Source organism: Ambystoma mexicanum, chromosome 4q (genome assembly GCF_040938575.1).
Source record: "Ambystoma mexicanum isolate Mex_15411 chromosome 4q, UKY_AmexF1_1, whole genome shotgun sequence".
Lineage (NCBI taxonomy): Eukaryota > Metazoa > Chordata > Amphibia > Caudata > Ambystomatidae > Ambystoma > Ambystoma mexicanum.
This window is the reverse complement of record NC_090928.1, coordinates 995,500,928-995,517,927: the sequence shown is the minus strand read 5'-3', so window position 1 is coordinate 995,517,927 and position 17,000 is coordinate 995,500,928. Positions and strand designations below refer to the sequence as shown.

At 50.0% G+C, this 17,000-nt stretch overlaps 1 protein-coding gene across 1 annotated transcript in view; it reads left to right on the top strand.

The window, feature by feature from the left end:
* Nucleotides 1-17,000, top strand: part of PTPN14 (protein tyrosine phosphatase non-receptor type 14) — a 1,387,330-nt gene that overhangs the window by 1,314,162 nt on the left and 56,168 nt on the right. Inside the window, exon 17 of the mRNA XM_069608563.1 lies at nt 4,030-4,158. Within this exon, the coding sequence (XP_069464664.1) occupies nt 4,030-4,158 (129 nt within the window). The remainder of the gene's footprint in view (nt 1-4,029; nt 4,159-17,000) is intronic.

Here is a 17,000-nt window from a genome sequence, read left to right as displayed (position 1 = left end):
ACTCTCGCGCTTTGTCCCTCCTCTCTACTCCCTGCCTGTCTCCCCACCTGGCCTCTCTCCATGTCCTTCTCTCGCTCTCTCACTCCTTCTCATGTCTGTGGTGGGGTAGCCACCTGTCACGGATGCTAATTCTGGGCAGTCATTACAACAATTCTGGTCAAAATATTAAGTTTACAGACACATTTTCTAAGCCAACCACACAAGCTAAAAAATACATCTAATCATATAAATGAAGCAACTCTGCAGCGAACTCGTAATTTCATTTTAAATGAGGAGCTCATAAAAACAATTTTAGGACAATTCATTATTCAAAAAGTCAAGAACGTCAGTGGGGGCTGATGAATTTAACTGAAAGAGGGTAAATAGTTCCTGTTTGAGCACCAGCAATTGAGCGAAGTGAGGGAGCCCTAAGCAACACAAATAAGTTAAAGGGGTACATTTTACAGCACTGTTTTTCAGAGAAAATAGCCATAAAATAAATTTACTTCCTAGCGTTAAACACATGAGTATTTTACATTTTCATGAAGCTACAACCTCAACATATGCCAGCATTGTCACTGTAAATCACATTCATGAAGCTGCATAAATATATGCTACCATTGCCATTGTGCATCATTTTCAGGATGTTGCACACAGGATATATGCCAGCATTATGCTAGAAGTCGCTCTTTCTGCCTCTCACTCTGCCTTTTCTCCAGCAGTGAGCCGTGCTGTCACATCCTGTACAGCTCTTCCTTCTATTTGGGAAGGAGGAGACACACTTGAAACGTGGCTGCGTGAGTGCACATGCCCATTCTAGATAGAGTGACATGACTTGACAGTATTCATTTGTTTACTCAGCGATTTGCTAATATTTCCCTTTTTTGGATTGAAAACCTCCTGCAAGTAGCATGGTCTGGGCCACCCTCGGATGCAGACTTTGTTCAGAGAGTTGTGATGTCCTACATTATATGAGTAAGGGCAAGTCTTGTTCAAATCTGTAGCAAGTAATTTATTGTATTTGTAGTTACAGGCATATTTCACACAGTATGTAGTATCCCTGAGAAGAAATATCTGTTTTTTTTTTTATTTTGTATAAGGTAGTTTAGTTTTTGCATCCCCAAGCATCTGTTTAGTTTGCTGCGCGCTGTGCTCGTACACCACAATCCTATCATCATCTTCCCTTGGGAATGTTTCTGTCCCTTCTGGTGCCAGGAGGCTGGCATTTACGCACGAAGTCTGCATGGTAAGATAACTTGCTGCGCACTAGATAACTGTGAGCCAGTTTATGCTTGGAGATTCTTGACTCCCACTGTACATTCTCCAGACCCAAGATAATGCCTCAAGATCAACATGTACTTTAGTCTGTGAAAAATACACGTTTAGTACAAGGCAAGCGTGCGGTTAAATGTGCTGTGCCAAATGCAAGCCAGAATCTGAAACTCCCTGAAGGGTAGACTAGCTCCTGCAAACAATATTTTTCCCATGGTGACACTATATCATGCATGAAACTGAATCTCCTCCATGATGTGACGTTACTTTATTTAAACTGTGCGCCTGGGTGAGTGGCATGTCTGACGGTGTGTGTCATTTTTTTTTTTTACTTATTGTGAATATCCTCGTGATGAGATTTGGTCTAGTGGCTAAGCTGCTGGCTTAAGAACCTGGTTACCTGGGTTCTAATCGTCACGTCTTTCTTTTATCAATTAACTGCTTAGAACCCACCGAACTCTCCATCACATCCTTATTTTTGTTATCTGGTCTAGACCTGAACCCCACCACTCACCAAGTCCGCATTCCTGTTCTTTTTACAGTGCCCAGCCTTCCGCAAGCTGATGCTTCAATGCATCTTCTTTGTAGAACACTCTACACTTACCTGATATATTTGCACTCTTATTTCCAGAAGGCGGTGACTGTTTAAAAGATGCACCAACCTCCTTCGTATTTAAAAAAAAAAATCACTTGAATCTTTTCTAGAAGGTGTTGGTGTCTCTGAGTACCAATCAAAGGGCGTTTGGTCCCACAAGTGTGTTTTATTGGAGTGATAGCACCCCAAAGGAGTTCGATTTTTAATGAGACAAGAGAACTCCTTAATGCTCTTGAATTCTTTAGGGTAAAAAAAGTGCATTTATTTGCACTGACACTATGCAGATCCCAAGTGAAAAGAGCTGCCTCAGCATGATTTTGGACACATTGCTTCGATTGTAAATGCAATTGTCGGTGTGTTCTCATGTCTGTTCCCTTTTTTAAAATATGGCTATTATGTCGTACATTAAGCACGGCCTATAACCGTAAACTACCAGTTTGGAAAGTGAAGATAGCCGAGAGATGTGCTGTACAGAGGGGTAAACAGCCTTTAAGTGGTATTTGGCTCCTCACCAACCCAATGACCATTCCCACCCACTTACTTCCCCTGCCTGCCAAAAACACACGCCTGCTCTTTGGGCTACCTGTGTGCTTTTAAGGGGATGCACGTGTTATTTATAAGCAGGGTTCTGAAAGGTAAGGTGATGGGTTAATTGCATCTATAGTCCAGATCCTAGTGTAATAAAACTCTCGTAACCAAGTGTGCCATCGGCCAAGTTCCTTTATCTGCAATATGTGTCCTTGAATGTGTTCCTTGCACTGAATTCCTGTTAAAAACTAGCATTGGCACAGCCAAACGTTTTGCTTTCTTATAGGTTTTAGATAGTGCCTGGACATATTATGGCAGTGCATGGGAAGTGAATAACAGCATTTGCTAGTTGTTGCCATCTTAAGGCCACCTCGTACTATTATGGCAATGCCTATACCATGACATTGAAACTGATGTGCTTCCATTCTTGTTGAGCAGGCAGTCTATGCTTCCGTTTATGGATCCCTGTTGTGTGTTAATTGGCATTCTGCACATTGCACTACGTGCTCTATTATGGTTCTTTTTAATCTCCGCCCTTGTGCAAATTGAGACTGTGTGTAGAATGGGAACTGTGCAGCATATACAGTGCCGAAATGCCCTTTCGTTTTAGCGCCTCTTTCGAGGGAGAACCCCCCCCCCCCTCTATGCAAACGCTGATACAGCTTCCACAAGCTCACTGGTCACACCAATTGAGTAGAGTTTGGGTCTTTAGAGCGATTGAGATCCCACCCCAAGTCCAACTTGTCATGTGCTGCTGTTGGGTCTGGACTCTGCATGTTGGTCGCCGTGCAGAATATTGACCGTACGCCTAAGCCGCAGCGGAACAGAGGTAGGTAGGCAGGTTGGGGTTGGGGCGTAGCAGGGAATGTGTGGTTAAATGGGATGTGGGGGCTTAATTTAAAAAATGTGCATTGACATTTTGCACCCTGCCATTGTGGCCTTGACCATTCACCCTGCACTGCCTTCTGCCTACCTAGCACTTGCGGGCTAGGACTGCATCTGTGTAGAGCCCTGCTGCCCTTTCTACACTTCCCCTCGTACTCTTTCCCTGCACTTCTCCCCACACCCTCTCCCCTGCACTTATTTGTTTTTGCAAGATCTGTATGCCACAAGGCCTAGTAAGATCGTGTGTCGTGTCATCCCACTGCCTCTTGTCCTTGTTTTGTGGCGCCTAGAAACACTTGTGTAAGGGCGCGTTATAATGATCAAATCGGATCATATCATGTCAAATAGTTCGATCGTACCTTGCTTGGCACCGCGACGAGTAGCTGACTGTACCGCTCCTTTATGTCGCCGTGGTGGTGAGAGTTTCTCGGGTGTGGATGCTGGCTCTCTCCAGCCCAGCACTTTGAAATTAATATGTCAGCTAAGTCAATAAAGTCCCTATTGTTACCAGAAACCTGCAGTAATGACATTTGCTAATGGCCATGGTTTTTTGCCCATGACTGTTAACAGCGAATGGTGTTCAGCAAAAAAAAAAGGTGATCTAGATTAAACATGAAGGTATCTTTTACAGAGCTCCGACTGGACATAGCATTCTTCTAGTAGGTAACATGTGAGGCATCGGCACTATGTTAAATGCGAAATGAAACGGATTGCCTTTCATGTCAGTACATTTACTGCAGCGAAGTGAACTGTATTCTTTCTGTTCCCAGGTCACTATAGCCGGAGAAGAGTGGCACTACATAGGCACCCAGGGGCCTTTGCCACACACGTGTCATGACTTTTGGCAGATGGTGTGGGAACAAGGCGTGAACGTGATAGCCATGGTCACAGCCGAAGAGGTATGTAAGATTGCATGGAGAGCCCCGCGGTTCTCAAGGCTTTCATCAGAGATTTTTGCTTTCTGCTTTCCTTTCCTTCCATCACTTTCCTGTCATTTCTTTATCTGATCAGATTTCCTGCAGCTATTCGTCCAGTGGAGGGAATGCATGTGCCAAGCCAAGCAAACATATTTCCACTGGCATCTTGTAATGTGCCTTGTCAGTTGCTCTTCTGGAACCGCAGCTAAATCTGAATTCCGCTTTCCTAATCAGGGGCAGTGTCACAAGGGGCAGCTGTTCCTGTTGAAATGTGCTTTCTTGAAACCTTTTTATGCTATTGCCAAGTAAAACCGAGAAATATTTCCAATAATGTGAGAGCAGTGTTTCATCTTTTGCAAACGGATGCATAATAAACAGCTACATTCACAGTGAGTACTTATCGGCCGTGTCCGATGGAGCAAGAAGAGCCAGTGACTCTCTCTCCCACGTAAATATTTCTTTTTCCTTTTAGTTCTAGTTTTTTTAATGTTTTGCTGAAAGAATTTCCCACACATCAAAGAGTGCAGATTCCATGGCCCGGCTCCATCTTCCTGCTCTGGGTACACTGATAAATAGACTTTCAGCAGCGGACTTGCATCAACATTTTCCCTTCTAGGGGGCAAGCCAAATGTTTAGATGGATTTCCAAAATCATCCCTGGTAGGAGGATTTTGGGAAGCCAGGGGGTAGCCAAAACTCACCCACGGTAAGGTAGCTGCTTAGTCTCAGGAAAAGTGTGAGTGTGGTCTAGGGCCACAATGAGGCCACACAGAGCAGCACCATTAATTCAGGTTAGACAGTAAGTATATAAAAATTGTTATTTATTAGGCCTTCAGTTACACACGAAGTGTATACACATATGCGTATACACATTTGAATTAATTACCAGTGCAATCCACTGCAAGGAAAAATAGGCAAAGCCAACACAATTACAGCTTCCCTCTATCTTAATAAGTCCAACCCAGAGATGGTATAGAGTCTTGTGCCCAAAATTCACAAGTTCCAAAGTATAGCTTCTTCAGGTGCGGTCATTCTGAAATGATGCAGTGGGCTGCGGTGGTGCTTTTATAAAGTGTTCAAAGTTAGATAAGTATTTAGTAAAGTTCAGGTAAGTACTCCTCTCAATCCTATTCACTAGGGTCGGCCTAGGAAAGGATCCTCAATCTTAGGGTCAGGACTTTATGCCCAATGGTACCATGTAGAGGACAGGGTGTGACAGAAACAGATGCTAACTTACCCCCATGACTTCGAATCGTCTAGGCACCAGTGGAGGTCTTCCGGAATCCGTTGGGAACACAACCTTCTGCCTTTGGTACAGTTGAGGGAAGGCCCAGGGGTTGTGGGTCCAGAAGTCCCTTTCAGCGCCGGGATTTAGTTTTGGTCGGTCGGTTGCAGTGCACAGTAATAGGTTCCAGTTGAAAATACAAAATTAAGGAAGATAAAAGACTTCTGCAGTGCAGAACCTCCAAGGACACTTCACAGGATTGAAGGAGTGTTCCAATGAAGGGCATGACGCTCAAGCAGTGACTTAAGATTGTACATCATTGAACACTGAAAGCAGACCCAGCACAGCATCTCTTGAAGTGAGATGGCTGACAATGCAGGAGTAGGCAACTTGTGGCATAGGCTAAAGATCTAGCTTATGCCACAAGCAAGGTTCTAAGGCTCTACTAGAACAACAATGGCTGCAGTGACGCAGCCCAGTAGAGAGCTGGTCAGTCCACCTGTTGCTCCAGGGGAAACTTTCGAAGGCTCTGAAGGTACGGATCCTCGAGCAGGGGTCGAGACAGGCATTCCCACCACTCCAAGGGTCGAAACACCAACAAGGGTCTTCTTGAGATCAAGCAGAGGAGCTGGTATTCACCCGGTCAATCAGTGGAGTCTACGCTGGTCAGCTGCAGGGGCTGTCGATGTTTCATCTGCAGTTTGCTCTTCTTCGTAGAAGTCTTGGGTCTAACGATGATCAGGTGAACAGTTGCAAGAGTATCTAAGATTTAGGCTTGGAGCAAGCCCAAGCTAACAAATGGTAAGGATCTGAAACATTCAAACCGTCGGGAGTTTTCCAATTCTGGAAAACCACTGGTCACCACATCTGCCCAGCAACCGATTTTCAGGAGCCAGAATTAGTGGATTGGGACCAGACAGTCCTGCCCCCCCCCCCTCTAGCGCACACACACACACACACACACACATACATACATACATACACACACACACACACACATACACCTTACACACATACACACACCCCTTACACACACACACACGCGCACCCACCCCCTACACACACCGTCGGATCGTCATCGAAGTTTCGAGAAGACCAGGCCTTGGTTCCACTTTGCACCTTTCAGCCATGTTTGAGGAGAAGGAGGAAAGCAGAAGCCTCGTCAAACTCTGTGTGAAGTGTGGATTAAGAAATGTGTTCGTGGAAGATAGGCATCATAAATGCTTATATTGCCTGCATCCGGAGCACGATGAGAACGCAGAAAGACCACTACAGCAGACTGTCAGCATGGCTCTAGTCGAGCAAGGCCACTGACTCGGCCTCCGGGCAGGGCCATGACTCATCTAGGACCGGGCCATGCCTCATCTAGCTCCTTTGAGGGTTCCCCGCTCGCAGGGGGTCCAAGAGAAGGCCAAGCTCTGCAACAATGTCTACGCTGGGTTTGCCGCTACTGCGGGCTCCGCCTCGGGCAGAACGCGTCTGCCATCACCATCAGCCTCCATGGTGAGCCTTCAGATGAAAGGGACTTCTTCTGGCGAAAGAGAAAGTCCCTAACCCCGTCCAAACTCTGTGTGTCAGCGGATAAACCTCTGAGGGACAAGTCCTGAGAGGACTCGTCAAAGCTAAGATCTTACAGCCTGCCAGGTCAACTGAGTTAACGCTGGCGCCATCAACGAGGGCCTCGATGGGCACATAGTTGACAACGTCTACCATGACCGTGTTGAAGGAGAGTGGGTCCTCGAAGGAAGTGTCCGCCATGACAACGCCCCGGGTGTCCTTACCCACAGGTGATATATGGCTGCAGAGGCAGCAACAAAGGCAGTGACCACTCAGGAGTTTGGGGGTGGGGGAGGACATGGCGACCGCATTGACCCAGCAGGCTCCTCAGAGGGAGAAGACCCCTCCGGTGGTACCTATTCGGTATGTGGACACTTGGGCTGCTCCTGATGGACTGGAGCAGATTTACTCAAGTTCCCGACGAGGGAGACGATAATCTTCCTAACGATTACTGCACAGATCACGAAGGGGGAGGATCTGGGGTGGCAGACCTATGTCCCCTGCTCGCAAGAGGAGACGGGTCAGTCCAGAACCTACACCACTGGCTTCTTTCACCCCTAGACCGAGGGACGTGTTGCTGGATATTCTAACAAATCTGCACACTGGTAATGGAAATCCAGCAGAAGATGCCCCCGGCACCAGGGCTTATGCCTCCACGGAACACTCAAGAGCCTCTGAGGTTGATGCCAACCCTGCGGAAGAGAAAGTCTAAGGCAGGCGATGGTCCTCGGCATAATGTGACCCTTCCATCACCCCGGCTCTGCACATGGACACAGGCACGGACATGGCTACCACGGCTACTGCCACCGACGAGGACGATGACTTTGTCCCGGCTGACGGAGAAACACCATACGCGGACAAGCTCCATGGAGCCTCCAACTGGACGAAGTTGGATCATTTCATTCTATGATGTCAAGGGCCTCTGAGCTGTTTCAGTTGATTCCAGAGGAGACTAAGAAGGAGGGTTTCCTGTCCCAGCGGCGCAAGTCAAGAGGAAAGACCATGTCTGTCCCCTTCCTAGATGACATCTGGGAGGAAGGCCTGGTGTTAAAGAAGAACAAAGTACGGTCCCGCCCAAGTGTGACAGATTTGAGAAAATATGACTGGGTACTATGGTATAAGCTGGGTCCAATCCTAGACTTCCTGCCGGAGGACAAGGGGAAGTGGCCTCGGACCACGCCATCACAATGGCAGTGAACATTGCAGACACGGTTTTCCACCAGATGGGAAACTGTGTGCCTCTGCATTGGCAAGGTTGGTTGAAGACAACAAACCTCCTCCAGGATATTCAGGCTAAAGTGCTGGATCTGCCATTCGTTGGGGAAAACCTCTTCGACAAGGCATTCGATGAGTCTTTGCAAGCAGTAAAGGCTAACACAGAGAAGGTGTGCTCCCTGGGAACCTTACAGCAACGATGGCTGTCGTCCTTTCATTCATCCAGAGGAAAACCCAGCAGATTTCCAAGGGTTCTGCTACCCCATACAGGCAGCCTTCACGCTCCTCGACGCAAGAGGCATACAGGGTTCGCTCTCGAGGCAGCGGAGGACAGTTCTGGAGACGCCCACAGGGCAGAGCTGTGACCCCCACGCAGGCCTGAACTGGCCATGGCCCGGGCCCCCACTTATGCACCTCAGTGGGAGGCCCGCTGGCGAAGTTCGTCAGAACATGGAAAAAGATCCCCACGGACAGATGGGTGCTGGATGCTCTCGAATACGGGCACACCTTGGAGTTCCAACGCGGATGTCCTCGTATTATGCCAATACCGTGACTAGAAAAACACAGACCACAGCTTCTGCAAGAGGTGTGGGCCATGTTCCAGAAAGGGGCGATAGAACCCGTCCCCCAGCGTCTCTGGGGCTCCAAAGTATATTCCAGATATTGTCTGGTTCAAAAGAAGATGTGGGGAGGAGTCTGTGTTGGAGGCCGATCCTGGATCTGCGTCATCTCAACAAGTACTTGAAGTCCCAAAAGGTCTGGATGGTCACGTTGCAGCACATGCTCGGCCAACTAGAGGAAGGGGATTTTCTGATGTCATTGTATCCTGAGGATGCCTACTTCCACATCCCCATTCACAAGAAACACTGCAAGTTCCGACAATTTGGTGGTTCAGAGTCAGCACTACCAGTTCAAGGCTCTGCCCTTTGGCCTGAAGCTGGCCCAGAGGGTCTTTACGAAGGGCCTGGCCACGGTGGCGGCGCATCTGTCTACAAGGCATCCACGTATACCCTTACCTGGACAACTGGCTGGTGCGTTCCCGCTCATGCACTCTGGCAAGCGAGCACACATCAAGAACCGTACGTCTGATGACGGAGTTGGGGTTCTCCATAAACTATCCAAAGTCCCGCTTGACGCCATCTGAGGTTGCGCTGTTCCTAGGTGCTCTGACTCAACACGGTCACATGCTTGGCGTCTCCCTCAGAGGCGAGGACAAGAGCCATACTAAACAAAGTGCAGCACTTGTCATCGGCACGGACGGCAACAGTGCGGTCCATCAAGTCGCTGCTGGCATGATGTCCTCCTACATTGGCCTCGTCCGCCTCTCCAGACTTCACATGAGACCCCTCCAGTAGTTCCTGGATGTGAGGTGGATGCAGATATCAGGGAAAGATATCCCTGAATGAGGAGTTCTGTCAAGCATTACAGTGGTGGGGTGTAAGACTGCATCTCGTCCAGAGGACTCTGTTTCAAGTTCCGCCTTAACAGGAGACAGTCACCCCGGACGCCTCTCTAGACAAATGGGGAGCCAACACCAGACAGTTACATGCCAGAGGCCTCTTGCAGCCGGAGGAAAAGGGCCTCCACATCAACGTCCTCGAACTTTGGGCCATATTCTGGGCCCTCAAGTGTGTTCTGCCGTCGCTGAAGGGCAAGGTATTGAGGATCTTCACAGACAACACCACCACCATGTTGTACATCCGGAAGCAAGGGGGGGACCCACTCTCCGGCACTCTCCAAGGAAGCCCAGGTCTGTGTCTCTGAGCCATTCGGCAGGGCATGTTCCTTGTCCCTTTTCACCTTGCGGGCGTCAAGAACAACATTCCGATTGGGAGTTGCGTTCTTACCACGAATGGGAGCTTTGCCAGGACCAGGTTGACCTTGTGTTCGACAATTGGGGCAAACCCCAGATCGATATCTTCACAGCAGCGACGCACACAAAGTGTCAGATGTTTGCCAGCAGGTAGGGACGGTTCTGGTATGCTTTTCCTCCGTTTCCACTCATGCTAAGTGTGATCAACACACTAAGACAGTACCACTGCAAGATAATACTTGTCGCCCCAACATGGCCGAGGCATCTGTCAGTTGCCCCGTCCATCAAGCTACCTCCGTTCTCGGACCTTCTCACCAGAAATGGAGGGGCGATCCTGCACCACGACTCGGGGTCGCTGAACCTGTGGGCATGGCTCCTGCAGCCCTAGAGTTTGAAGGTTATGCTTTACCAACAGAATGTAAGGAGATCCTGGCCAGAGCCTCGTCAACGTTGAAATGCTACGGCAATAAATGTAAGCATTTCTCTGTGTGGTGCTGGACTCAGAAGATCACTCCCACCCCCCACCCCCTGCCCCCTGTGGGTCACGGGCCCCTCAACTCCTACCCTATTTTCTCTCCTTGGCCAAATCCTTGTGCACCAGGTCTCCGGGTAGACACTCCCTGCCGTTGCACAGGATTGTCAAAGAGTTCCTCAAGAGGCTCTTCAGGACTTTTCTGCTGGTGAAGGCTCCAGCCCCGGCTTGGGAACTCAATGTAGTACGGACAAAGCTCATGGGATCTCCTTTTGAACCTATACATCAAGTCCTGCTCAGGTTCCCCTCGTTGCAGACAGCTTTCCTCATAGCTATCACCTCGCCCAGGAGAGTCTGGGAGATCCAGGCCCTGTCGTGCAAACAGCCTTATTTATCGTTCCACGCTTCAAAGGTGGTACTACGTACACACCCCACCTTTTATGCCAAAGGTACTGTCAGAATTCCACCTCAACAAATCTTTGGTGCTACCTGTCTTCTTCCTGAATCCATCGGCGCCAAGGTAGAGGGCCTCGTATTCGCTGAACGTGACTCGTGCCTTGAAGTTCTAAGTGGCACGTACAAAGATTTTTTGGAAGACTTCTCAGTTGTTCATCAACGTTAGACCTTTAAATCATGGAAAAGCCTTATCGTAGGCTTCCATCTCCAGGTGTGTCGCTGGCTGTATCATGCACTGTCATCGACTGGCAAGCAGGCCGCTGCAAGGATGACCAAGAGCCCACTCCACTAGAGCCATTGCAGCATGACAGCAATTCTCTCTGGTGTGCCACTGCTCGACATTTGCATGGCTGCTATGTGGATGTCCATGCACACCTTCACGAGCTTCTACTGCATTGACAGGGATTCCAGGGAGGTGAGTATGTTATTGCTTCTGTTGAGCCTTGCCACCTCCCATATTTATGTATATGTATAGCTGTATAATCGTAATGAGCATGATAATCCATGCCAGACCCCATGCTGGAGAAGGTTTAAGTTACTTACCTGTAACTATTGTTCTCCAGCATGGGTCTGGCATGGATTCACATGAAAACCCTCCCTCCTTCCCCTCTGTGGTTCTTCTTGGTTCATACTGCCACTTTACGTGCTTACCAAATCTGAAGATGGCCACCAGGGGGTGGAGCTTACAAGGAAGACTGTCATTGGGTGCAGTATGACTCAGAGTACAGTGATTGGTTTAGGGGAGGAATACAGTTTTATAGGGAAAGTGAAACTGTTTTAATTTTACAGAGGATTCCCACCCTGACGACACGGAACATTCATGAGCATGTGAAACCATGCCAGACCCATCCTGGAGACAATAGTTACAGGTAAGTACCTTAAACCTTCTTCAACCTGTCTGGATCCTGGGCTTCACACACACATTTGCTGAGTGGAATGCGGGAGATTGCGCTGATTCTGCCTGTGTTGTTTCTGACCTCCCTTTGTGTTTGCTGGTGTGTTTGCATGTTAATGTTGCGATTATTCAAATGGACAAAAAGAAAAGAGGAGGTCTGACTTCCAACACACACACATCTAGAAGCTCTGGTGAGCACAAAAAATATATATCTATTTCATTTGTTTTTTCTGCCACCTTTATCCAAGGTTCTCTATAACAGACAGCACCACAGTACATTTGACCATTTGAGAATAGCATGAGCATAACCAGGACACCGGAAATTAAATGCCGGTACGGCTGCCGCCGGTGTCTTGAATGTACTGGCACCCGGCAATGGGGACTTACCGGGCATTACAGCCCCAGCAGACTCGGTAAATTCCCATTGCTGGGTGACTGTAATTATTACTCCCCATTCCCAGTGGGAATGGGGAGGACGGATGCACCGGCACGATTCATGAATGGTGCGGTGCATCCGCGAGGACTGCTCGCGGGTGCCGGTCAGCCGCCAGGTCAGGTCAGATCTTTGTTGACGTTTCTGTGCTTCATCCTTTAGGCACTGCCAAAAATTGTATTTAACAACTTGGTCTGAGTGTCATTATTCATGACGCTCTGGCTGCACAGGGCTGATTGTGTTAATGTGATGCAGTCCCTACCTGCTATTGGATCTTCCATCGCATTTCCCCTCTAATTGTGTCCACTCATTAGGTATTATTAAATAGTTGTTGCACTTTGATTTACCACTATCTGTATTCCATTGATGTTAAATCCCCCTACCCCCGTACTGTGGCATCTGGTAAAGCATTTGTAATTTGCATATAATGCTTGTCTTTACCATTACCACCATTCCCACAATGAGGCCCTGTACAATGCTCTAAGCACAACAGGAACTGTAAGAGGTCCGGTGTGACTTAATAGGAGGGGAAGGAGACCTGGCCTTAAACTATGTAAAAGAGACTCTGCTCATGCTGTAAACAAATAATGACTGTCTTTAAACCAACAAAGCTGCAATATTTTCTGATAACTTGTCGAATCCTGCATCGGCATGCAAATAAGGGACTATGGCCCTCATTACAACACCGGCACTAAACCATGGCGCTATTAGCACCATGGTTGGTGCCGGTGTAACGGATCAGCCATGGTTCAATGGGGAATTACCACCCCATTCCAAGGTTGGCGGGGCGGTAATTCCCCATTCAACCATGGCCCTTCCCCATTCCCATTTTTGCCCCATAGGGCTCTATGGGAATGGGGAAGGCGCTAAGTATGGTACCGCAAATTGCGGTACCGTACTTGGCACCAAGGTCCCTTTGCGGGTCCCTACTTTAACAGCTGGCCTAGACCAGCCGTTAAGGTCGGGTCCTGCAAAGGGACCTTGTAATCAGGCGCTAATGGGTTAACGGCGCAGCCTTTTACGGCGCCGTCTTTTACGGCGCCGTTAACCCATTAGCGCCAGGGTCGTAATGAGGCCCTATGGCAGGACAGCTGAATTCATATGTGCATTGCTGAAAGGGTAGGTCTGCTCAGAGCTTAATCTGATCCCCGTGCCGTGTGCTGTGTGCGATAGCCCGTTTACGAGGCCAGAGCAGGGGCCACCTCTAGGGCTGCTTCCCCAATGCACCTCACGTTCCTCCTTCCACACGGCATTGCAATACATACTTTGCACCGCCAGTGCTAATCAAGTATCCCGTTAACCAGCCTTTCCTTCTATTTTCCTTCAGTCAGTATAACATGTTATGCTTATATTTTTTTTTTTTTTTTTTTTTTATTTGATTTAATCTAAAAGATTTTTACAAAAAGAAGGAAGAAGTGCATTTCTTGTACTTATACTTGTTATGCATATATTTTGGAAGCCCTGCAAACGGTGTGTTCTCCATTCCTTCTCTGCTGCAGAATTCGAATATATACTGTATCTTTTAAAGTTATAATGCAGTTTATTCGAGGGGATTGGGTCCTCCGACGTATTCCATATCTATGACAGGTAATGTCCGCAGCTGTGCTGCTTCGGAAAATCTTTGGCGTCTGCGTCCTGCGTCGATGACGTCGATGCGCCGTCCCCGAGGACCTCCTCCGACAGCCGACGTCACCCGATGTGATAAGTAGGACGCACAACGCCCATAGCCTCAGTTCCGTTTTTTCCGCAAACATTTTCGCTTCGTGAATCACGGTACCCCTCGACTCGTTGGAGTTTGCTGTTTTCGATTCTCGGTTCGTTGAACCTGTTTGGTTTTTTGTGAAGACCGGTTCGTGGCGATGTCTACTTCGTCTTTAACCCCGCGTCCGGGCTTCAAGAAATGCAGGGACTGTGGGTCCAAGATGTCGGTCACAGACTCCCACAACGCCTGCCTCTGGTGCCTCGGGGAGGCCCACGATACGGACGACTGTGTCGACTGCCAGTCGCTCACGGCAAAGGCCTTGCGGGAACGCAAGAAGAAGCTGTTGGTAGGCCGGGTGTCTAAGCCCCGGAAGTCGAGGTCTGCAGGGCTTTCGACGGATGACTCGAGGGGCGACTCTCCGCGTCATCGTCGGAAGTCCAGTTGGTCTCCTTCCAGGAGTCGGTCTCGCCACTCCTCCGCCTCTTCGAGGCATTCCCGGAAGCGCCGGCATAGGTTGCCTTCCCCGTCCTCTTCCGAGGACTCCTCCTGTCGGCGGGTCGCTTATCCCTCCATGCAAGCGACACCGGAGGAATAGGCTTCCTTCGGGAAGCAGATGCTAGCGATTCTTGAATCGCACGGCACCGGTCCGTCCGCGCCTCTGAGTGGGGTCGGTCAGCACCGGTCGAGAGACACCGCTCGTACGCCTTTGGGCTCGGGTGGTCGGCACGGCTCGCGGGATAGGTCCCGCTTGGACAAGGGTAGCCGTGCCCGTTCCAGGTCCCGGTCCTCGACGCGCTCGAGACCGCGTGATCCTGTGCCGTCTTCGAAGAAGACGTCAACGCCTCCGAGGGGGTCGTCGACACCGTTGGCGCCTAGGTCGTCGAGAGACACGCTCGGAGCTCTGGCTTTGAGGCCTGTGTCGACACCGCCGATGCTGGCGGCGCTGCAGCTGACGTCGACGCCGATTTGCTCGACGTCAACGCCTTTTCTGTCGACGCCGGTGCGACTCGTTCGGCGCCCTCAACGCCTTTCGAGGCGGTGGTGTCGGAGGGGCCCCGTGGCACGGGGCTTGCCCCTAGAAAGGCTCTGGCTAAGGTCAGGCACTGCTTTGGTCCCCAGAGGTCTTCCTCACCCCGCCTAGAGTACATTTCAGAAGGTGATGAAGGCTCTAATGGCGGCTTGGTTCCGGTTACGGTTTCGGATGAACTTATCTCGGGCCATAGTCAGTTTGATGACCTGCGGCAGTCGCTGCATGATGCCAGTGGACTGGACACCTCTCCGGAGGTGGAGTTTTGTAGGCCGGAGCCTGGCACTCATGCCGATTCTTCATATCGGCGCCTTATGTCTCGGGTCACTGAGTACTTGGGTTGGTCAGCTCCCCCAGGGGAGTTCGTTCAGGATGATCTCACGGACATCCATGATCTCGGTCCCCCCACTGACACGGTTTTGCCTTTTCATATGGCTCTGCAGAGAAGGGTGGCGGCGGCTTGGACTGCTCCGGAGAGTCTCCCGGCAGTGGGCAAGTCTTGGTTGCAAAAATACCGTCCAGCCAGTAGCGACCCTGCTACTTGTCTAGGCACCCCACCCCGGAGAGTTTGGTGGTGCAGGCGGCTATGGCCCCGGCAAAGCAGGCGTTGTATCCTACCATCCCTCCGGATAGGGACGACAAACGTTTTGACGGCTGGGCAAAGAAAGTGTTTTCTTCGGGGGGTATGGCGCTTCAGGTGGCCAACTCCATATGTGCCTTGTCTCGTTTCACACACACTCTGTGGAACTGTGTTGCATTAGCGGCTGAACATATTCCCGAAGGGGACGAACGGGAAGGTTTCCTTGCTATGGTTCAGGATGGCAAGGGTGCCATGTGTGAGGCCGTTTAGTCGGGTTTGGACTTGGCGGATTGTGTCAGCCGGTCCATGGCGGCGAGCACCGTAATGCGCAGGTTTGCCTGGTTGCGGATGTCTGGGTTCGCTCCTGATGTGCAGTCCCGGCTCCTCAACATGCCCTTTGACGGTGAACACCTTTTTGGCAGCAAGGCTGACGAGAGCCTTGAGAGGTTGCAGACCTCCAAAGCTGCAGCAAAGTCATTGGGCGCTGCAGTTCGCCAACTTCCGCCTTTTCGTCCTAGGGGACAGCAATGGTTGGGAGGTTCCTTTCGCTATTACTCGTCCTTCAGTAAAGCGAGGGGAGCTAGCAGTCAAAGAGGCCATCGTAAGTGTGCCAGAGGTGGAAACAAAGGTACTCGAGGTGCCAAGGCCGCTCGGGCAGTTGCCTCTTTGCCCTCAGGCAACGCCGCAGCCGCTGCCACTCAGTCATGAGGCCAGGTCCCATGGTTCGCCGGTTGGGGGAAGGCTGGTGCAGCATCTTGTAGAGTGGCAAGCCATTACTTCGGATGTGTGGGTTCTGGAGATCATAACCCACGGCTACTGTCTTCCTTTTCGGCAGAGGCCTCACGACAATCCACCAGAGAACCTCTCTTTGAAGTGTCCGGATCCGCTCCTTGCGCAGGAAATTCAAGCCCTGCTGGAGAAAGGCGCCATAGAACTGGTGCCTGTAGCGGAGAGGAACAAGGGATGATATTCCCCTTATTTTTTGGTTTCGAAGAAAGACAGGGGATTGAGACCCATCATGGACTTGCGCGGTTTGAACAAACTCCTCAGGAAGGACAAGTTCAAGATGGTGACTCTTTCTCAAGTCCTCCAGGCCCTTCAACTTCAGGACTGGTTGGTGTCTCTCGACCTCAAGGATGCTTACTTCCTTGTGCCGATCCATCCCAAGCACAAGTACCTGAGGTTCGCGGTTGGTGACTCGCACTTTCAGTTTCGGGTCCTGCCGTTCGGATTGACCTCCGCCCCGAGTGTTTTCACCAAGCTCATGGTGGTGGTGGCAGCGCATCTCAGGAAAGGGGGATTCACGTCTACCCCTACCTGGATGATTGATTGATCAGGGGGAGCTCTCCCGAGCAAGTCCTGGATCATCTGTCCGTCACCTGCCACTCCCTTCACAGGCTGGGCTTCTCGCTCAATTTAAAGAAGTCCCATTTGACACCAACGCAGCGGC